This window comes from Rhipicephalus microplus, chromosome 1 (genome assembly GCF_043290135.1).
Source record: "Rhipicephalus microplus isolate Deutch F79 chromosome 1, USDA_Rmic, whole genome shotgun sequence".
NCBI lineage: Eukaryota > Metazoa > Arthropoda > Arachnida > Ixodida > Ixodidae > Rhipicephalus > Rhipicephalus microplus.
Window position 1 is genome coordinate 296,761,951 of NC_134700.1, and position 23,577 is coordinate 296,785,527.

Here is a 23,577-nt window from a genome sequence, read left to right on the forward strand (position 1 = left end):
AAAGTAGACAGATTTAGTTGCCCATACACGGCAGCTGTACTGACCCAGCCTGCCAGCCCTCTTAAACGACAGGCCGCATCCGTACAGCTACTGCGAACGCGCAAATAAATCTGTCTAGTGTTTTCACTCGACATGCAGTCGAGCATTGCGGATGATAGAGAGGGTGAAGCAAGAGAGAAGTGTGTTGCTAGCGGGCGGAAAGGCCGCGAGCTACTACGAGTGAGGAAGAGTGTGACGACAATGTGCAGCAATGACTTGACCTACATGGCATTGCTCCAACAACTGCGGCGAGAGGGTTAGAACACACGTATGGGACAATGTCACAAAGGGTAGTCAAAAAGCTGATTCGTATCTAAAGTTGTAAATAAACATATTTGCATTAAAACTGCCGAACTTGCTGTTCTACACTGTTGTCTGTAAGGCTCCTGGAGGAAAGGCGAGTCCTGACAACTCAAGTGAACTAATGATTATGGCAGTTACACTGCGCGGTCGCTTTCAAGGCTTAGCTACAAGGCAAGCTAGCATATGCTTTTTCGTGTGTCTGCTTTAGAGAACGGTTGCCACTAGCATGAAGCAGGCCATGTTCGTGAAATCATGGAATGTAAAGGCAATGTGTGCAAATTTAGTTGCAAGTGCACCCCGCAGATGAAGCTCAATGCAACAAGCTATGCGGTAATAGCTCACCTTTTTTATGTTCATTTTAAGTGCGAAGCATTTCTTAGCGAACCAAGTGCATTGAGAATTTCTACCTACATGCCTATCTATCTAGATGCAAAAGTCGATAGGTGCCCTGGTGGTCACCTCTTTGAGCTTAACCATAGTGACCAATATTGCCATAGGTGCTTTGCAAGCGTATGATGAAGATGACTATCTGGTTGTGACATGAGTAAAGCGAATATCTTGGCATATATGTCGCGAGACCCTTTCATACCACTCCGTGTGGCCCATATATGAGCTACGAGATGCGTATATGAGCCGCAGGTGATTCACAGTTTATATCTACCGAGAAGCGGCGAGAACAGACATCGGTAACTTAAAAGAGTACGCGTCAAGAAAATATGGAATGAGCCGCGATGACCAGAGGTTTGCGAAGAATAGAAATCAGGATACCTCAAGGAACCGAACTCAGTGGCAATTAAATATTCTACACCAGATTCAAGCCAGGTCACAAAGCTGCTTTTGAAGAGGCCCTATACGCAAGAAAATGTCTGTCTAACGAACATCATTAGTGGTTGCAGTGCTGACTTCAATTTTATGACAAGCTAATAAACATTAATTATGTACAGCTAATCTTGTGATACAGAAGTGCCAGGGATGACAAGGAAAACTGCCGAAAAAGAAAAAAGACGCACAGCATGCGGGCAAGAGAACGAATTGGAAGAAAGAAGACTGCGAGCGAGCACAAGAGATTGGAAGGTGGGCGCGTGTGGAGGCAGAACGTTTGCGAGTATGAGGGAGAAGACGGCGGGTGGTCGAGGCTGCCTGGGTTCTGCCCAGGGAGTGAAACGCTTAGAGAGCCGCCCGAGTTTGTACCTCGGCAAGCTACCGTCTTCATGCTCCGGTCGTCTAGCTGGCGGGGGGTGCAGCGAGAGGCGGGAATAGGGCAGCGTCACGCCGCTGACCTTGAGTGAGCCTGGGCTCGCAGACACCTGCCTGCCCCATCAACAGAGCACGAGCCAGAGCAGTCTTGGAGGTTCCCGGTGTGCCTGCCGGCACCAGTCCAACACCGGGGAACGACCCCCGTGTTCCTCACCTCGGAGCGCCATCTTACACCAGTGGGGACGCAGTACCAGCGGTTGTGCCATTATCGACAAACGTGGTGAGGGAGGGTAGCGTGTAAGCGCAACCGATGCTCACCATAGGCAGCCGACATGAGCTGGTAGTTGACGAGCAGACGAGGATAGATTAGAGATGCACGTAGGTCTTGGCCAAGCTAAAACCAGAATAGGACCTGTTAACTACTATGTTTTGGCGACAGCTAGTTGTTTAGAGATATTTTCAAGTTTTATTGGGTACTTGTTTATACCTGTGTGGATGGAACGAAAGTTGTGTTTTTGTGCCACACGCGTCTCTTTCATATGTCCATACCGCTTGCCCAAACAAAACGTGTTGGGCGACATCGTGAGAAGAAGCCATATCGGCTTAAGGTCAATTCTGGGTGCAGTACACGTTGGCTCGGCTTTAATAACCGTCGGATAAAAATTACATATGCGCCAATATTATTCAGCAAGCTAATATCAGGAGTTGTGTGGCCTCAGAGAACACTCTGAAAAATGCTATGTGTGATATTGACAGCATCACACGCGAAATATGAATCGCACTGTGGTGTGCACTCCGCTTCAATAAAACCGATGAATTTTCCTGACATGTAGGATGATAAGTTTTCCTTGAAACGTCAATGTAGTCGGCACGGCTGGTAAGCCCACTATGTTCATACTACTTCAGCTACAAAAACACGTCGATCCACTTCGTTACGGTTGACTCAAAGCTAAAAAAAAATGCAGCATAGACTCGCTGACTGCTTCGCATAAAACCGATCCACAATGAGTGGAATCAGCTGAATCTTTCCCAATACTTTTTTATTGTGTCTAATAATAATATAAGGGGTTTAATGTCCCAAAACATTATATGATTATGAGAGACGCCATAGTGTTGGGCTCCAAAAATTCAGAGCACCTCGGGTTCTGTAACGTGCACCTAGATCCAAGTACACGAGCCTCAGACATAATTGCCTTCACCAAAAATGCAGTCGCTGCAGCAGGGATCCGATCCAGCGACCACCGATTTGTAACTTTTTCTACACGTTAACATCATCCCCTAACATTGAAAAAAAGAGAGCATTCTACATCTCCCATTCCCTTTCTGTCTTTTAACACGATAGCGTTAAAGAGCCCGTTTTACAGAAATTCTGGTATCAGCATCGTTGTCAGCGAAAAATCATCATCTTAAGCGTGACCGAAAAATTGAGAATGATGCAAAGAAAATAAATAAATAAAGCAGAGTGAGGACCAAGCCCGGGTCTTTAGTGGCAAGCCGATGTTCCTGCACACGGCCATGTCTCCGCTTATGAAAGCCGTGAAAAGAACTTCTTTTACTTGGAAATGCAGTGAAAGTAGCTTCCATGCTTCACAAACACACGTGTCCTGTATACATGCTTCACAATGCAACATGAAATATTGTAATAATACGTGGTACAAGCTTTCATTGCCAACGAGCGTCAGGATATGTGATTATCATAATGTCTCCGTGGTTGAAAGTCAGTACCCCACTACAAAAGACACACACGCTTCTGCGCTTATTCCCTCAAGGCCACGTATAGTAAGTGCATAGCAAATTCAAAAAGGTTTCATGCGCTAAGTGTTTGAAATATGCACTAGCATCAGGATGTCACTATCGCGTTTAACTCCAAGGCAAAGCTTTACGCTTTTCAAGCTTTTTTTTTTTTTTACTAGAATCTTTGCCGATTGCACTTGTTTCTCTGTTGTAGTTCTTGTCCCCTCCTGTTTTGTTTTTCTTTTCGATGCTTTGCCGACCCTTATATTCTAACAGATGCTAATGTAATCATCAGTCTTTGTATACTTCATGTAGATTTCCGCAGTGTACGACACAAGCAACGGCAGCACAATGAAACAAAAGCAACATCCAGCGCCCACAGCAAGCGCCTGTGTCTGTTCCAGCACCCACATGCCATCAGTTCCTTGCTGCCACCAACAGTGGTGCCACCAATCGAAACTCGCCCTGCACCTATTCTGAAAGGATTTCTGATATTAAAGAAAGAATACGTGACATACCGTATTTCACGCATATAACGCACACCGAAAACCCGAAAATTTCAGTGGCCAAGTGGGTGTGTGAATAATTCGCAGATTTTTCCTATAGTGCAGCTTCACAGCAATGCGTGTTGTCTCGTGAAGCCTCTTAACAGTGTAGCGAAGGCTACGGAGGTGGTTTCAACAAATTAGTGTTGCCCTGAGAGTTAAAATGGCAGCTTCTGGCCAATTTCGGTTTTGCTTCCTTGCATCGTTGAAGTGTCAAGAGCAACACTGGTGGAGAGAATTCGATTATTCATTGTAAACCTCACTGTCATCTTATAAGTATGTTTTTGAACATTTGCGGCCGCACAGTCATTCTCCTCATACCCCTACGTCACTGACACCATATTTACCTTGGAAAATGGCTAGACGAAAAGGAGGTGCTGTCTAAGAAATAGAAAGAAATGAAAGGCATTTTTGCAAAGTGAACAATACTTGTATCTTACCTACGACTTCCTGCAACCATTTGAGTTCCATAATAAATAAAGCAGTATTTACCTCAGCCAAGCATATGAGATATTATCAGCAAGTTTAAGTACTACTTTTGGCACAATAGCAGGCATGCATCTCAGTTCTGTTGCTTCCTAGGTGCTGACAAAAGTCATCACTAAGTTAGAACTCTTTTTACCTCTGTGATATCAGTAGTTCTCAACATCTCGACCCGTTCACCAAGCCTAACTCGATCTATTCTGTCATTATGAGTAGCGTCTGGCGGCAGTCCTTCACCGCACAGCAAAAGCTTAAGATCATCGCCATCGCCAAGCAATTTGAGAGGCGGGAAGACGGTATGATGTGGACGAGTCCTGCGTGTGTTTGTGGAGAAAGAGAAAGCCTACAAGCTGTGCACCACGACCGTAGGTCCTTTCGTACACCAGCACTTACACTGAGCCGGAGGTGCAGCTAGTAAAGTTCATCGAAGATGCGAGAAGCAGGGATCACGGTGTCACGACTGAGATGGCCCAAGTGGAAGCACAGCAACTGTCGACGGAGCTAGGCATACCTCACGGATTTCGTGCGAGCCGCGGATGGCTGCACCGCTTTATGAAGCGGCAAGGGTTCTCCACTGCTTGTGCAGTAGCTTTCGTACAGCCCTTTCTGAATATGAAATGCGTGGGCAATACGCGATAACTTTTTTTTTCTTTCTCGACGAACTGAAAGTGGGGGGTGCGGATTATATGAAGGGGTGGGTTATACGCGTGGAATACTCGGCGACAACTTTCTGTGGCAGCACAGCCAAGGCTACGAAGCCCAAGCACGCCCTACGCTTCTTCATATAGTCCACGCTCGCTAACTTTTGTATACTGCGTAGCACAATGGAAATTATAAAAAGAAAAGATGTAAATAATATGTTCAAGATTGTTCACATTAGTACTAGAAATCTGCACCTGTGCAGGTTTTTTGTTCTTTGCTGCTTCTATTTTTCGGGTGCCTTTTCACCTTTTCCTTGCCCCGGTAAACAATGATGGCGTCGCTCGGTTGCAGAAAGTTCACATCGAAGCTTGTGAGTGGGCATGAGTGCGTGTTTATTAGGTGATTGGTATTCATGAGCAAGGAGAAACAAAGGCAGTCGTGCGATGTGAAATATTTTGTTTCTCGCACATGCAATCACCAAGAAGTTGTGTGCGAGTGATACCATCAGTGAAAGTGGGACTTGAATCGCTATAGCCGCCTTGAAAGTGACACCAGCGACCTGCCAGTCTTCAGCAACACCAGTTGCTTTGAAAAAAAAGTGCGATAAGAAACTAACGTAAAACCAATGACCCTTTTCCTAAATTGTGTTGCATACGTGGTCGGTGTTTCGGCTGCCTAATATTGTTGATATGCTAACGCTGAAAATCGCGTTGCGTAAAACGGCTCTCGACGGTGTCATCGAAGGGAGTAGTTCCTTACATTTTGCCTAGGTATCAGACAGGTTCGTGTATATTACTCTGTTGACTGTGCAAAAACAGTGTTCTTGGCTGAGTAAAGATAGCGTTTCATCCACTTCAATTTTCGAACGTCAGATGCCCGCACATGACCGATTGGTGCCAAGATTTCTGCTTCCCATCAATGCCTTTGCATCCCCTAAAAAGATGACATGAGCGTCTCCAGAAAGTCCTTGCGACGTTAAAAAAGGAAAACAGCAATGCCCACCAAGTATGCACTGAAATGGTTTGTAGGCTTTGCATTGTCCCAATCGTCTAGCACCTGCTCAGTCACACCTTTTTTTTTTCCTGAAGTAAATCTCAATGCTTCAAAGAAGCTTCATATTCTTTTGCTTAAATAAGAACATTTTATTAATTTCCTCCCAAATAAATATAATATTTATTGCATGGTGGTCGTGCAAAAAAGTACATGTTGGATGCGCTTGCGAAAACGAAATCACATAAACAAACTACTTGGCGTAGTAACACATGTGCAGAAGCTCCGCCCTCGTAGCTTTGGCTGTGCTGCCCCAGAAAGTTGTCCCGAAGTATAGTAAGAAAGACAGGTAGACTGACACACCATGTGTCCCCATATTTGTTCAGATGCCTCTGCACAATGCTTACTTTCATTCCTTCTATTTCATTCCAAACATTTTGCCCAATAAAATTGGACATATGTTTTGGCAAAACATTCCAGTGGATGGCCCAATGCTCAGTGTGTAAAGAGGGTTTATTGAAGGACTGAGCAAGTGGGTGGTAGCTCGAAAGGAACGCAGGCGGACCCAGATGACGGTGCTTGATCGCCGATCTCGTGCCTTTTTCTCATTTGATGATAGCTGACCTGATGGTATCAACGTCTTTCTTATTCACTATAATTACCCCCGGCGAAAAAGTTGAAGCCATCTTGGGAATCTAACACGTGGGGACAAGCGGGTCAAAGTAGGGCTTCAGACAGTTTATGTGAACGATATCACGTCCACATCGACGACGGTTGCTCGGTGGCGTGAGGGGTTCAATGGCGTAGTTCACGGGTGAAGTACGGTCGACCACGTGGTAGGGACCATGATAATTAGAGAGTAGCTTGGGTGATACACCAGGCGCGCAGGGCGCTACATGAAGCCATACAAGTGCTCCAGGAACGAACGTTGGTGCAGAACGATGGTCGTCGTCACGGGTCTCCTTCTGGCGCTGTTGGTCGGATTTAGTAAGCCGCTTGGCCAGCTTGCGGCACTCTTCTGCGTAACGAGTGGCTTTCAAGACAGGTGTGCATTCGGAGGGATCCGGCGAGTATGGCAGTAAAGTGTCGATGGTGTGTGATGGTTGGCGACCGTACAGGAGAAAAAACGGGGAAAACCCGATAGTGACTTGCTTAGCGGTGTTATACGCGTATGCCCCAAATGGAAGAACGAGGTCTCTGTTTGATCAGAAGCGACATGCGTAGCGAGCATGTCCCCCAGAGTACGATTAAACCGCTCAGTCAAACCGTTCGTCTGTGGGTGGTAGGCTGTACTCTTTCGGTGTACAATATGGCACTGTTGAAGAAGTACTTGGATAACATCGGAGAGGAAAACATGCCCTCGGTCACTGAGGAGTTTTCAAGGAGGATCATGACGAAGCACAAAACGATTGAGTATGAAAGTTGCGACGTCTTGTGCCGCAGCTGTGGGGAGAGCAGCAGTTTCAGCGTACCGTGTTAGATGATCTACTGCCACGATAGCCCATCGGTTGCCTGCCGTTGTTAATGGTAGTGGTCCGTAGAGGTCAATTCCTACACGGTCGAATGGGCGGTCTGGGCATGGAAGTGGCTGCAATGAACCTGTTGCAGGATGTGGCGGGCTTTTCCGCCGCTGACATTCGTGGCAGCCACGAATGAACTGGCGGATGAAGGTAAACATTCCACGCCAGTAATACTTTTTTCGTAGGTGCTCGTAGGTCTTGAAAACACCGGCGTGAGCACATTGCGGGTCGCAATGAAACGACGCGCAGATAGTAGAGCGCAGGGTTCGGGAAATGACTAGTAGCCATTTCCTAACATCTCCTGAATAGTTGCGCCGGTACAAAAGGCCATCTCGAATACTGAAGCGCAGAGCCTGGCGGCGCAGGGTTCGTGTGGTTAGAAGTGTCAGTGCCTCGGATAAGGCGTCAAGAAGCGAAGCGATCCATGGGTCATTGCGTTGTGCAGAAGAGATGGTGTCCTCGTCAAGAGCTGACAACGTGCTGTCCGAGGAAACAGATGCAATGTCCGGGGGTAGGGGAGATCGCGACAGTGCATCAGCATCGGTATGCTTGGGGCCGGAACGATATACAACGCGAATGTCATATTCTTGAGGCCGTAGAGCCCAACGGGCAAGACGACCCGATGGGTCCTTGAGCGAAGATAACAAGCATAATGCGTGGTGGTCTGTTACTACATCAAAAGCACGGCCATAAAAGTATGCGCGGAACTTCACAAGCGCCCAAACAATCGCCAAGCATTCCTTCTCCGTGACGCTGTAGTTTGATTCAGCCTTGGTAAAAGTTCTGCTGGCATAGACGACGACATACTCGGCGAATCCAGGCTTGTGTTGCGGGAGAACCGCAACGAGGCCGACACCACTGGCGTCGGTGTGGACCTCAGTTGCTGCCGTAGGATCGTATAAACGCAGTATTGGTGGTGAAGTGAAGAGAGGACGAAGGGTACAGAAGGCTTGGTCACACTCAGAAGACCATGATGAAATATCAGTGGTGTTGCCTATAAGTTCGGTCAAAGGCGCAATGATAGAGGCAAAGCTGCGCACGAACTGGCAAAAGTAGGAGCATAACCCCATGAAGCTCCATAACTGCTTCATAGTCGTTGGTTTGGGGAAGTCGGCGACAGCACGTAACTTAGCCGGGTCTGGAAGTATACCGTCCTTTGATACGACGTGCCTGAGAATCGTAAGTTGCCGAGCAGCGAAGTCACACTTCTTGAGGTTGAGTTGGAGCTGAGCATTCTTCAGGCACGTTAGGACGTGTTTGTGGCGCTCAAGATGTGTTTCAAAGTCTGGCGCAAAGACGACAATATCGTCGAGATAGCAGAGAAAGATTTGCCATTTCGAACCCCGAGGAACCGAGTCCATCATGTGCTCGAAGGTGGCAGGCGCATTGAAGAGGCCGAAGGGCATGACATTGGTCGATCGGCATTTGCAAGAGGGACCTGCCAGTACCCCAAGCGCAAATATAATGATGAAAAAAACTTGGCACCTAGTAAAGTATCAAGGGCATCGTCAATCTTGGGTAAAAGATACACGTCTTTTCGAGTGATCTTATTTAGGTGCCGGTAATCCACGCAGAAGCGAACAGAACCATCCTTTTTTTTTAACGAGCACTACAGGTGAGGCCCATGGACTTTGTGAAGGTTGAATGACGCCGCATTGCAGCATATCGTTCACTTGTTCGATAATAACTTGGCGTTCCGCCGCAGAAACACGATATGGTTGTTGTGGTAGTGGCGCATGGGAGCCGGTATCGATGTGATGTAGAGTGGTAGAAGTGCGGCCAAGTGAAGGTTGAACAATATCGAAAGATTCGCGGTACTGGTACAGCAGTTGGAGGAGTTCAGATCGTTGTGACAGTCCGTCAGCGATCACCGAATTGAACACTTTCGAAGCCTATAGATCACAGTGGTTAAGAGCACTGACTGTGGCGAGGTCACTTTGGTATGATTCTTGCGGCACGGTAAAAATTTGTCCGTTATCAATGGGCTGTACGCATCCAAGAAACTCGCCTTTAAGCAGTTTGATGGTATGCGGAAAGGGATAGGTAATGCAGAGAGCGCTAGCTCCATTAGAAATTGAGAGGGCTGAATAAGGGAGCAGAAGTGGTTTTCGACTTAGAAAGAGGCTTGACGGCTCAAAAAAATGCTACTTCATTACGCATGCTGTCGAAGACCACAGGAAGCAAAACAGGTATTGTCGGTGGAATGTCAGTGTCCTCTTTGACAACTAGCTTGTGCGCGGCTTGATTAGTGTGGTCGTTGGGCTGGTGGAACAACAGAAGCAGTTCAAGTTCGGAACAGGCACAATCTATAACGGCGCGATTACGCGATAAGAAATCCTAGCCAAGTATGATGTCATGAGAGCACAAGGAAAGGACGATAAACTCAACAATGTAGTGGTTCTCCGCAATTGTGAGTCGGGCAGTGCAGGCGGCTATAGGTCGAACAGGTTCTCCATTTGCTGCACGTAAGGACATCATATCAAGCGGCGTGGTCACCTTTCGGAGCTTGCGGCAAAGTTTGGCGTCTATAACAGACACAACGGCACCGATATCCACAAGAGCGTATGCATGGGCGCCGTCTACAAAAACTTCGACGATATTTGACGGCAAGGTGCGAGGACTTGAACATTTCGATAGCACAGTTCTTGCCCCCTGAACTGCGACGGCTAGTTTCCCTCATTTTGAGGGGCTGGTCGTGGATGCATGGGTGACAAGGAGAGTCGATTGGGTGAAGGTGAGTGACGAGACGAAGTTGCCGGATAGTCACGGGAAGACGTGTTAAACTGACGATCCGAACTTTCACAACCAAAAGGGGGTCGGTCCATGTAGTTGCTTCGTGGTCGGACGTCTGTGTAGCCGGGCACGCGACGACAGCAGTATCGGGAGATATGGCCAGGGCCGCCGCACGCAAAACAGATCGGCCGGTTATTGTGCGTTCGCCAGGCATTTGTAGCGAGGGGCGCCGCCCACGCGGCATACGGCTGAGTCGAGGCTGTGGTAGCGAGGGGAGGAGCCCATACGACGGAAGACTGAGCAGGAGCGGTGACATGCGGCAGTCCATTGAACGGCGAGGGCTGGTGTGGCTGCTGCCTCTTACTGTGTCAGCATAAGTAAGAGGCGTGACGACAACTTGCTGCTGAAAGGGCACTGGCATAGCCTCGGCAATCTGGTCCTGAAGCGCATGTCGGAGCATGGGAGCTAACGGTGTCGGTGGTCACTCTTGCTGCTGCTGCGGGAGCTCTTGGCACTGACAAAACGGCAGAAGGGAAAGCTGGCGTGCGACCTCCTCACGCACAAAGTCTTTCATTTGTGCCAGAAGGCGGGAGTGGTCAGGTACGACGTCCAGTGCAGCGAATGGTTGGTTAGGCTGAAATGGACGATGGGTGAGCGCTCGTTGCCATTGCAATTCGTCGTAGCTCTGGCACAGTTACCACTTCAGACACCGTGCCAGGAGACTTCGCAAGGAGCATTTGAAATACGTCGTCATCGACACCTTTCATAATGTGCTGGATCTTGGCACTTTTGCTCATTGCGGCATCGACGCGCCTGCAGAGATCGAGTATGTCTTCGATATAGGCGGTAAACATTTCGCCAGGTTCTTGTGCCCGTGAGCGCAGGCGTCGTTCGACGCGCAACTTTTGCACGGTAGGGCGACCGAAAACCGAGGATATTGCCTGCTTGAAATTGGCCCAGTTTTCGAACTCGGATTCATGGTTTGTGTCCCACAGTTTCGCCACATTAGCCAAGTAAAAGTTGACGGTGTTCAACTTAGCAGCGTCATCCCACCTGTTTGGTCCACTGACTTTTTCGTAGGACGACAGCCAGTCCTCGACGTCCTGGTCTTCGGCGCCCGAAAAGATCGGGGGGTCTCGCTGGTGAACCGGGCCGGGGCAAGTAGCGGCCGCGAGAGGTGCTGTCTGTTGGGCAGCGTCAACTTGCATGGTCGACGGCAGGGTGCGGGATCGAAGTTCCAGGGTGTAGGTGATGTAGTTACCCAGCACCTTATGGTGACCCCGCTCCTAACTGCAGCGGACGATCACCGCGGGTTCACGCTTAGCGAGCCACAGGGCCGCTACTCCGTTTACTCGCGTGTAGCACACCGCTCCGCGCGCGCTCAACTGATAAGGCGTTTAGCGCGGCGTGGCAAATAGACAGTGTTCTAATGTAACAGTACACAACACTTTATTGCCTCTGGCGGCACCCCGAACAACAGCACAACGTCCGCTCCCGGGACGCGGGTAGCAAAGGCACCCGCACGCGGACGTTCACAATAAGGGGAAAACCGCGAGCACGTCGCAGCTGGCAATGGCGAGCTTTGACACGCCGGTCGGGAAAAGGTCCCTCGCGGCTATGCTGCGCACTCTCACGATGGCCACTGGGCCTGGTCGCGAGTGTTAGGGCAAACCTCGTACGCGCTGGGCCTACGGCAAGTGCGGCTCGTTGTGGTGCGACCACTTCAAGCACTAGGCACCGCTGTGGGCTTAGCGTACGCTACCGAAGCTAGCACTCAAGTAAACACGCCTGCCGAGGTGCCCAAGGCCACCCCAGGCAGGCTGCAGTCCGGCGATTCCCAAAGGGGACGCGGACGAAGGAAAACACGTGCTTACCCGGCGCCGACCAACGGAGGAGAGAGCGCTCCCTCAGCGCGCGCAGTAGCGCGCGTCGTGCCCGCACGTGGCGCCATCTATCGCCACGTGGTGTTAACAGAGCAGGAAAGCGAAAGGGTGTGGCCGTGTGGCGGAATGCCCGCGAAATGGTCGCGGGCGCGCCTCAGATCCCCACATCCTCCTCTCCTTAATTCACCCTATATACCGGTCTGCAAAGGCAGCCGGTCGTCGCCCGTGCATGCAAAGGCGTCATGCAATGGGCAACAGCTAGCCTCAGCCTCGCTCTGCAACTGCTGCTGAAGAAAAAAAATAAAACAGCACAAGAATACACTTGACAAATACAATGGCTCCGCGGAAGAGGGGCAACGGGAGTTCATGATGCTGGGGGCCAGTATGGTGTGATGTGTGGTGCGCGTTCAAAGTGCGCGCCTTCGAAAAGTGCGCGTCACGAAAAAAAAAAAAAAAACAAAAGGAGAAATACCAGAGTGCACGTGCGGTGCTGCTTAAACAAGAATGACGACGTTAAAGAGCGTCAAGCACGAGGATGCGTGGCAGGACGTGAAGTAAACAAAAGGTAAAACATCCAATGGGCAGCGAACACGGAGATTTCAAGGCCCAATGGCTTGACACCACGAAACAGCAGTATCTCCAATGAGAACGAGACAAGTGGGCCAGAGCTGAAGCAGGAGCCTGGGGGGACCAGAGCAAGGGGAATTCGAGGCAGGCAGTGCAAGCGGAAGGTCGTCACCGGACCGGGCGCTGAAGATGGGCCGTTGGGTTCCGGACCCGAGCCTACAGGACTTCCACCGGCCGGGGCCTCCTGCTGTCGGGTTCCCGCTCCAAAGGACCGTGGCCATCCGGTCCTGAACTCCTTTCCAGGGCCTGCGGACTTTGGTTCCGGCAGGCGAGCTACAGCCGTCGGGCTCCGGGCCCGAGCTGTGCGCCCAGCTGCTTGACTAGGTCGACCCTAGTTCCCGGACGCGTCGCCACCAGCCTGCGTTCTCCCGTCTCCGACGTGTCCACGCTCCTCAAGCCGAAACCATCACGATTTGGTAGGGCTTTTCGACGTGTCGCCAGCAGCCAGCGTTCCCTCGTCCTCGTCCAGCCCACGCATTGACGCAGGAGTCACGGCGTTCCGGTTTCTCATCACCGCCGAAAACCAACTTGTGGGTGAGACTGCACCGATACTCTTGCGCTACTCCCATCACTCAGCCCCTTTCGAACGTTAGGTTTAGTTACTGACTTTGAACGTTCTTGTTGGGTGTTTACAGATGTGTTTCGTCATGTCCAGTCAACTGTTTATTAAGTGTTTTGTTTTGTGAGGAATCTTTGCCTTTTTACTTTTCAATTAAACTTTTTGTGTGTTTCTTGGAAACCGAACGGCTTTGTCCTTATTAACAAAACTCTCTGAGGCTCAGCCCGGGAGAAAAACAAATCAGCAACAAGAACCCTGCATCACAAATTGGCGTCCGCAGCGACAGGACAAAGTCGTTTGTTTTTCCAGTAGATTTTTTGACGCGGTTAACACGATGACGAACACGTGGGAGTTAATTGAGTTGGCGGATAAAATGGGACTGACGGGAGCGGAGTTTAGAGTATGGTACGAGGAGCGGATGGAGAGGGAGCGTGAGCAACGGGCTGCAGAACGAAAGGCGGCGAAGGAAAAGCTTGAATTGGTGCTTAGAGCTAAGAAGGAGGAGCTAGAGCGCGTAACGCGTGAAAATAAAGTGTTGCTAGAGCGTCAGACACGCATACTGAAGCAGCAGCTCCAATTAGAGAGGGTGGACTTCGAGCGGCGACTCGAGCTTGCGATGGCGAAAAGGGGGCAGCTGGCGATGCAGAAGGTCGAGCAAGCGGTGAATGTTTGCTCCGATAGCAGCGTTTGCTGGAGGGAAGTCGATTCCTGCAAGGTTGGCCTCGAACCTCGCGACAGCCTTACTTCGGAGCGAGAAGCTCAGATAGAGGAAGGCAGAGAGGTGGACAGCCAAGAAGGCAGGAGTCATGAGGAGTTTGTTGAAGCGACGGAAAGCTTCTCTGGCTGGGAACATATTACTTCCGTTAGCTGCTTGGGGACCTCTGAGAGGCCAAGCACCTATGAAGAAGAGCGCCTGGATATGGGCGACCTAGAAGCTGTGGAAAATGTTGTGGAGCAAAGCTTCGATAGCAGGGAACAAAGAAGTTCCATTCAGAATGAGGTGTGTATCAGAACGTCTCAAAGGCCGATCACATTTCGGGAAGGGGTAGGGCTACCTCTCAATAGCTCCATGGAAGGAGCGCTAGAACGTCATTGGGAAGATGGCAGCGAATGCCATGAAGGCTCTGATATAGTGGCCACTGATTGTTTTGTACCGACAGAGGTAGCAGCAGGCACCACGTCAATGGTCCTAGACCATACGTATATCTCACTCAGAGAGAGAGGGGATTCTAGTTCACAGGATAGCGTAACTGCTATTTGTCCGAGAAAACACGATGGGAGTGCTGAAGCACTCTTCAAAATAAACAGTATCGAATCGGAGGTGGGCTCGATGGTAGGTATGGAGAATGCCAGACAGGGTCTTGAACCTGAGAACGTGATTGGTTTTGAACCTATAATTAAGTCCACTCAAGATGAGCTGTATAATGACCGAGCACAACGGCATCCCTTCTCAAGAATCCAGGAACCTCACACGCTTGTCGGAGCGTTTGGGCTTGCTGAGGGCACCCCGAGCTTGTGTTCATTAGATGGTGAACTAAAAGAAAGCATTTGTGTGAGAGATTGTGGCATTTGGACATTCGTGTCTCAGTGCGTTTCGTGTCGACGCCGACGGCTCGAGACCGCGCCCTGTTCCTCTGTGACCGGTAAGCGTTCATGTGGCCGGCGGGGGCGCAGACACGCGTTTCAGCGAAAGTGCATAAAAGCATGTTTGCCACAGTTACTTTCGAAACGTGCGAGAAGGGCAGTGCGTCTGGTTTGGGACGCGATAACCTGAGTGTAGGGTTAGAAAACCGGTAGCTCTTTCTGGACTTCGACTTTTAGATGCGGACACAAGTAGCTTTGTCCATAGTCGATTTTGTAGTAAAAAGGTTTATTCCGGGTTTCAGAACTTTTAAATGCAATTGGGTGAATCTAAAGTTTAAGTGTGGACATTTGGACGATGTAGCGAACTGTAGCCCGGTGATGTGTTGAACTGCGTGGTGCAAATATGTGGTTTAATTGTGACGTAGTGCAGAACGCGCACTCATCGGCAGTTTTTTTTTCTAAAAAAAAAAAAAACTTGAATAAAAGGGGGGCGTATGTGATGTGTGGTGCGCGTTCAAAGTGCGCGCCTTCGAAAAGTGCGCGTCACGAAAAAAAAAAAAAAACAAAAGGAGAAATACCAGAGTGCACGTGCGGTGCTGCTTAAACAAGAATGACGACGTTAAAGAGCGTCAAGCACGAGGATGCGTGGCAGGACGTGAAGTAAACAAAAGGTAAAACATCCAATGGGCAGCGAACACGGAGATTTCAAGGCCCAATGGCTTGACACCACGAAACAGCAGTATCTCCAATGAGAACGAGACAAGTGGGCCAGAGCTGAAGCAGGAGCCTGGGGGGACCAGAGCAAGGGGAATTCGAGGCAGGCAGTGCAAGCGGAAGGTCGTCACCGGACCGGGCGCTGAAGATGGGCCGTTGGGTTCCGGACCCGAGCCTACAGGACTTCCACCGGCCGGGGCCTCCTGCTGTCGGGTTCCCGCTCCAAAGGACCGTGGCCATCCGGTCCTGAACTCCTTTCCAGGGCCTGCGGACTTTGGTTCCGGCAGGCGAGCTACAGCCGTCGGGCTCCGGGCCCGAGCTGTGCGCCCAGCTGCTTGACTAGGTCGACCCTAGTTCCCGGACGCGTCGCCACCAGCCTGCGTTCTCCCGTCTCCGACGTGTCCACGCTCCTCAAGCCGAAACCATCACGATTTGGTAGGGCTTTTCGACGTGTCGCCAGCAGCCAGCGTTCCCTCGTCCTCGTCCAGCCCACGCATTGACGCAGGAGTCACGGCGTTCCGGTTTCTCATCACCGCCGAAAACCAACTTGTGGGTGAGACTGCACCGATACTCTTGCGCTACTCCCATCACTCAGCCCCTTTCGAACGTTAGGTTTAGTTACTGACTTTGAACGTTCTTGTTGGGTGTTTACAGATGTGTTTCGTCATGTCCAGTCAACTGTTTATTAAGTGTTTTGTTTTGTGAGGAATCTTTGCCTTTTTACTTTTCAATTAAACTTTTTGTGTGTTTCTTGGAAACCGAACGGCTTTGTCCTTATTAACAAAACTCTCTGAGGCTCAGCCCGGGAGAAAAACAAATCAGCAACAAGAACCCTGCATCACATATGGTGACCCCGCTCCTAACTGCAGCGGACGATCACCGCGGGTTCACGCTTAGCGAGCCACAGGGCCGCTACTCCGTTTACTCGCGTGTAGCGCACCGCTCCGCGCGCGCTCAACTGATAAGGCGTTTAGCGCGGCGCGGCAAATAGACAGTGTTCTAATGTAACAGTACACAACACTTTATTGCCTCTGGCGGCACCCCGAACAACAGCACAACGTCCGCTCCCGGGACGCGGGTAGCAAAGGCACCCGCACGCGGACGTTCACAATAAGGGGAAAACCGCGAGCACGTCGCAGCTGGCAATGGCGAGCTTTGACACGCCGGTCGGGAAAAGGTCCCTCGCGGCTATGCTGCGCACTCTCACGATGGCCACTGGGCCTGGTCGCGAGTGTTAGGGCAAACCTCGTACGCGCTGGGCCTACGGCAAGTGCGGCTCGTTGTGGTGCGACCACTTCAAGCACTAGGCACCGCTGTGGGCTTAGCGTACGCTACCGAAGCTAGCACTCAAGTAAACACGCCTGCCGAGGTGCCCAAGGCCACCCCAGGCAGGCTGCAGTCCGGCGATTCCCAAAGGGGACGCGGACGAAGGAAAACACGTGCTTACCCGGCGCCGACCAACGGAGGAGAGAGCGCTCCCTCAGCGCGCGCAGTAGCGCGCGCCGTGCCCGCACGTGGCGCCATCTATCGCCACGTGGTGTTAACAGAGCAGGAAGGCGAAAGGGTGTGGCCGTGTGGCGGAATGCCCGCGAAATGGTCGCGGGCGCGCCTCAGATCCCCACAACCTCCACCAAAAGTAAAGAGGGTTTATTGAAGGGCTGAGCAAGCGGGTGGTAGCTGGAAAGGAACGCAGGCGGACCCAGATGACTGTGCTTGATCGCCAATCTCGTGCCTTTTTCTTGTGTTGATAAGAAAGACGTGATGGTATCAACGTCTTTCTTATTCACTATAAGTGAAACAACTTCGCCGACAACACTGGGTGGCTTCACCGATTTAAGCAACACTACTACATCGTTGGCCAAACCTATTGTGGCGAAAGCAAAGCTGCCAGCAGCCAGGACATCCAGCAGTGAAAGACGAAGGAGTAATCGGAAATCTCCGTCAAGTTTTTTTCCCGAGGGGATCTTCAATGCCTGGCCAGACGCAAGACAGATGCAGTGGTCAACTGCTTACGCAAGGCAGGCTTCGAGACGGCGTAACTTGCGGAAACTGGTGAAGACGAGGATGACGAGCGCATGAACCACGTGTTTCGGGACTTGTCGTCCCGCTTCCTGGAAGCAGTTCCAGACGAAGTGTCTGCGGGCGACTTCGTGGAAGCGGACTTCAATGTCCAGGCCGTTGCGATTCTCGCTGGCGAAAACATAGTAGCTAGTGTCGCAGGGAGCCAGGATTGCCAGGCCGACAGCTCAAGTGATGAGGATGATCGTCCGGACAAGGCGCTGAATTAGCGGCAGCGTTCAGCGTCATTTGTTATTGTATTAGCGACATGGAAAAAACCGGAAAACCGACATGGAAAAAGCTGTCCAGTTGCACCTGGACAGCTTTGATAAGATCAAGATTAGCGTGTTCAACTTTATTTCAAAAACGAAAAAGCAGGCCTAGATAAGCTATTTTTTCCACGCAAATAAATTGATCATTCTGTTCTGGCGTGTGTGCAGAATCAGTTGTCGTTCTTGAATGCACCTCTTGTAGGTGATGATCCGCTACACGTAAGCTCTCGGGGCCTCTATTTTTTCATATCGAATTTTTCATATCTCGAACTAATTCGCGATCCCTTTCGAGTTTTATATATCCGTCCGTGTTTGACTGTAATCACATGAAACAAAAACCACATATGTGGCACTAGCCCTCCCATCAGGGGATCAGATGCATTGTCATTGCCATCACACAATGGCACCTAAGCACATGTTGTGGTCAGTTTGCGTTGTTTTGCATAGGGCCTGTGCGAGTCGTATCTGTTCCCAGTGAAATGCAGCAGATCGTGATGCATCAATTTTATTATAAAAAGGGCACAACAAAGGAAGGTCATTCGCCCACTAAATATAGCTGCATTGTGTTTTTTTCATGTGTCGAGGCTTATGATCATGAGTAGCATAAACCGAGATTTTCACCTGCATGTTGTTCAGGAAAAGTTACTGCAGGCTGAAAATAAGAAACCATCCAAGCCTACAAGAAATGCTTGCAGACTTCCATAACCAACTTGGCATATGTTGGCTTTGTCAAGGTAGCAGTATGCAATGGAGGTGTATCTAAAAGTGATAGCCAAGCCAGTAAGAGCCACAAGAATAAATTTTCCATTATTGAAGGAAAATTGTGCTTGTCTTTCCCTTTGAATCTTTTTCTGATCGTCAAAATAAGGTCATGCTATAGTTTTAGTGTTAAAATGTGGTAGCAATCTATTCATGAACATATTTATTATCAACTTGCAAAATCGCGTAGTTACATTAGTCTAAATAATCTTCTTGAAAGCATAGTTTCTATCGAGCTGAGTCAAATAAACGCTTTTTCTTGTTTTTTTCCTGCTTATTATATACTTTCTTCAGTGTTTTCAAGGAACATATTTGGGCATATTTGGAATGTTAGTATTTGGTTTTTATTTTGATTGTGCAAATATTTGAATGCTTCAACATTCGAAGAAATATTAATGTATTCAATTCACTTCAGTTCAAACTTCAATTGTCGAAAATTTCAAAGTATTCGAAATGAACGAATAGATGTCTGTTAATCCGTATATAACTCCTGTGTATGTGGTTTCACTGCAGTGGAGAGGTGCTAAGGGGTGAAAGCACCTACTTAACAAAATGTTAATTTGCATTCAACCTCCTGTAAAGGTGGTTTCACTAAAATAAAGAGGTGCTCCACCATGGAAACACCAATTCAAAGAAAATCCACGCTGCTGCGAAGCCCCACTTCAAGATCAAATGAACATAATGCCCTGGCATCAATTCATCATTTTTTAAGCTTAAAAACTTGTTATACTGGCTTATATGCTCTATGTATAGTAAATACTAAAACGCAACATACTTTAGGGGCTGTCACTTTTATTGTACCGAAAGTCAAAGCCTGTTACTACTCAAAGTTGTTTCCACTTATTTTGAATAAAAAAAGAAGGACATTTGCACAGACCATGTTTCAATGAGAAAAAAAAGTTTTGTGCAGGTTGGTTTGGTCATAAAAATGCACCCATTTTCTTTATAATATGTGATGTATACTATACTAATTAGATTCGAAATTATTAGACCAGAATCGCTATTTGCTTCGAACTTGAAAATTACTATTTGCACAAGCCTAATTTTAATGTACTTCAACTTCAATTACGATCTTCAATTTTTTTGTTGTGAAAGTAGAAAAGTTGAACTTGTGAAAGCAAATAATAACACTAAATGTGTAATTTCGGAAAAAAAAACTTGCGTTTTCCGACTAGCGTCTCCCCTTAAAGTGTGTTTAAACGGTTACCTTGTAGCTGTGGAGCGACTGTCGACTTGAAGCTATTTCTTTCCTATTCAAAGTTGAAAACAGTGCTGACCCTTGACTGAGAAAAACGCATCTTTTTGCAAAAATCGCTTTGAGGCGTCAGTGGAACTTCTGTCGAGGGGTTCGCTTTTAACATTCAGTGTCAAAGACTCATCTGATTTTGACACAAGCAAGATCTGGCTGAGAGGGAATCATGTGATACACCTGTACTTGGCGTCGACTGAGCCACTACGACAGCAACCAAGTTCTACTAGCAGTCTCTTATGAGAGCGTTTTGACAGCCATGCTTTTTTTCACGTTGCATAGGGAGCCATGATTAAATGTCCAGCAATTCAGGGGTGTGACCTGCTGCAGCAGATCCGACTATTTACAAAAATTAAAATGCCTCTATTGCTGCTACACCTGAGAAGAAAAGGTTTGCAGGTCTGATCATGAGTGCTATGGTTACGCTACTGAATTTGTAAAAGGAAAGTGAAAAAGCTTTCGAACCTGCGAATACAGAATGCACGAGCATGTACATACTTTAGACCGTTTATAGTGAATGTTGAGGGTGGCAGTTACATACTGCCACAGACACACCTTGCTCCGAGATTGAGCAAACCGCTTGGTTTGGAAACAATATCACCTGACTATAGGACATACAGTCGACGTCCGATTTCCCAGACCCTCAAGGGACCGTGAAAACATCCAGAAGATCGGGCAGTCCGGAAAAACGAATGCAAGTGAAAACAGACCTTTTAATATGTATTTTTCGCTGACGTAGAGGGTCGTGGCTGGAGTACAGGGTTCTCATTGACATTCAGCATGTGCATCATTCTGGTGGCTCAGAAAAGAGCGAAAAGAAATAAATAAAGAAAAAAATAGATGTCGCCAGCGATACTACATACACTTAGGAAGAAAAAAAAAGAAAAGGCTTATTTTTGTTTGCATGGCGTTCCACTTGCCCACGATGATGTCTGCTTCAATTTCAGTTAACGTCATGCGGTCACTGTACATCGATTATTGTGTCAGTACTCCTATAAACTCCAAGCTTTTTGGTTGTGTAGGTGCTGCCTCTTCGATCTCGGTGTCATCGGAATCCTGCGTAACTTCACGAATGATTTGGTCATCGGTCAATTTCACACGCAGTAAAGGCCTTTGTCAGCGTTGGTGAAGCCCTCAAGGGTTCTCTCGACTGGAATCTACACACTGGCAACAAACAGATCATCGAAGGCAACATCCGCAGGTGGAAGGTCGTCGCATATGCTGTCTACTCCGGGCCATCTCAGCGTCCAGTATGAAGCTTGAGCAGCAAAAACAGTTCCCGAAGGTATGTTCCGCAACCGCCTTCTACGAGTCTGCAAGCATGCCGGTGCACAGGCTGCGCGCACCACAACAGCAATCACAGCACTATGCGGCCTAAGCTAAAGCTGGAAACGGACTGGCGCGCACTGGATTGTGTCATTTTCGGTTTCAAGGGTAGAGCTGCCACGGCGCAAAGAATTCGAGGGTCCGTAAAACAAGCAAAATGGCGGCGTTGATAGTGACTTCGAGTCTACGGTTACCAGTAAAAAGTCTGGAAAATCGGATGGCAAAAGCTATAAACATCTGGAATATTGACTCAATGGGGAACTTGACAATGCTACAGATGAATCCTAAAAATCAGGCATACCCGAAATTTCGGGCGTCCGAGAAATCAGACGTCGACTGTAGCAGCATCATCACTAAGCAATAAACCTCGCGGTCCATTTTAAAGAGGCCCTGTAAAGCTTTTCAAGCAGCCATGGAAGTTATTAGGTAAAGGGGAGTATTGCCTCACAATTTCACCACCGCAGAATTTTTAGAATCTGCCTAGTACAAGCGGAGCTACAAAGATTTGTCGTATGCTGCATTCTCTCATTCCGACAAAAGCGCTGGAAGCTAAGCGGCATGGCACGGGGGCAAAAAAAAAATGCTACGTGGGCCTTTTTCTCTTGGGTGCACGCGTGGACACTTCGAGGCCTCCTGCGACCCCAGTAACTGCGGTCCCATGCTCAAATGGGCCAATGGCATTACTTGGGCATGAGCCGCAGTGATTTCTGAGTATGTAGCACCGTCTTTGACAGAAAAAAAGCAATACTCAGCTAACTTTAAGAATTTATTGTAAATTCCAGGCCGCATGCTGCACCATAATATTTGGCTCGCGTGTTTTGTGGAGCCTCAACTACACATCGGAAGAATTTTCTGAGTGTGCTCAAAAAGTTTTGAAGGATCCCTTAGGCAATACCTTGTACTTTGTCAATAGGCAGTCTAAAAATACTTCCCAGCCCTACTGTAGAGGATCACACACTGACCAAATGAATAATGCATGATAGGATGTTGTGCTCGAAATCCATGAGCAACCTACCTTGACCATGAAGATGAAGTCTGTCATCGCAGGAGAATAAACGGCTCCCCCAGCACAGGGACCCATGATCACAGAGATCTGTGGTACCACACCGGAGGAGAGAACGTTGCGCTGGAAGATGTCCGCATAGCCAGCCAGGGATTCCACGCCCTCCTGGATTCTTGCACCCCCGGAGTCATTGAGCCCAATCACAGGGGCTCCCACAAGCATAGCTTGGTCCATAATCTAGTGAACAAAAAAAGCCCAGAAGCATTGGCGTAATAGGTCCCACCAAGACTGAATATTGGAGGTGTGTGAATATGAATTTTAAATTTGAATTAAACAATACTCAATTGAATAATTCTATTACACTTTCAAATAGCTAGCATTCGATGTTTTGAATAATTAGACGAGACGAGTAGCTAAAACGTCACAAATGTGGAACTAGGTTACGGTGGGGTGGCTGAAACTATTGTATTGTCGCACTGTAGGCATTTTGTGGAAACCTCGACCAATACTTAGCTTCAAAGCGACCGCATCTTTTAGTCACGAATTAAGATGAACAGTCAGAAACGCGTGAAATCTGCCTCGCATAATTCAAAAGCACTAAGTATTGCATTGCAAAAAAGAAAATGAAGGAATGTGTTGTTTTGTATGAGTTTCAAGAAGTAAAGTTCATGAGTGTGTAGTTAAATACTTAATTATTCTGCCACCAATCAGTTTGAGTACTTGCATAAAAAGAATCAACTATCAGACCCGAAATGCGTGCACAGTTTTCTTTTTTTCATTATCGTATTCGTTGTGAGTGTGGAAAAAAAGAACTTTTCATGTTGGTTCTGGAAGGCAGCACATTAAATGATTGTCAAGCATGGTAGTGTCTGCAGCAAAGTCCTCCTCTGCACCAATATCCAGCACAATGAAATTGAATGATCATTATTTGTTCACTCAGGAAGCCTGCAGGAATGTGCACAGCGAGTTTCAGGCCATTTGAAGAAACAGGCGGCATGTGACGAGCCTTCGAAGTTCGCGTAGACAAATGTGAAGGCCTTGAATAAAGGCATTATTTTAAAGGAAATCATGTCCTGACTCAAAGGCCTCCAGGGAACAAGCTTGGAGACTGCCGAACCACTAACGTAGGGGGGGGACATAGCTATACCTTATTTGTAAGACCTTCAAAAGTACTTCTGTGAGCCTTGATCTTAGGAAAGGATTACTTTTAAAATCCTGGTAAGAGCTTCACTCTTTCCAGGTGTTACCGAAATCACTCTGGGTTACCTGCTCATCCCTGCTACTGAAGTGCCCAGTGACCGCATGTTTTCAACTGCCGGAAACACCCCAACATCAGGGCCAGTGAGCTTGAAGCCAG

The 23,577-nt window shown here is 48.5% G+C and overlaps 1 protein-coding gene across 1 annotated transcript in view; it reads right to left on the bottom strand.

Moving 5' to 3' along the window:
* The window catches only part of LOC119159452 (propionyl-CoA carboxylase beta chain, mitochondrial), a 75,288-nt gene that overhangs the window by 48,606 nt on the left and 3,105 nt on the right, over positions 1-23,577 (bottom strand). Inside the window, exon 5 of the mRNA XM_037412210.2 lies at positions 22,233-22,457. Within this exon, the coding sequence (XP_037268107.2) occupies positions 22,233-22,457 (225 nt within the window). The remainder of the gene's footprint in view (positions 1-22,232; positions 22,458-23,577) is intronic.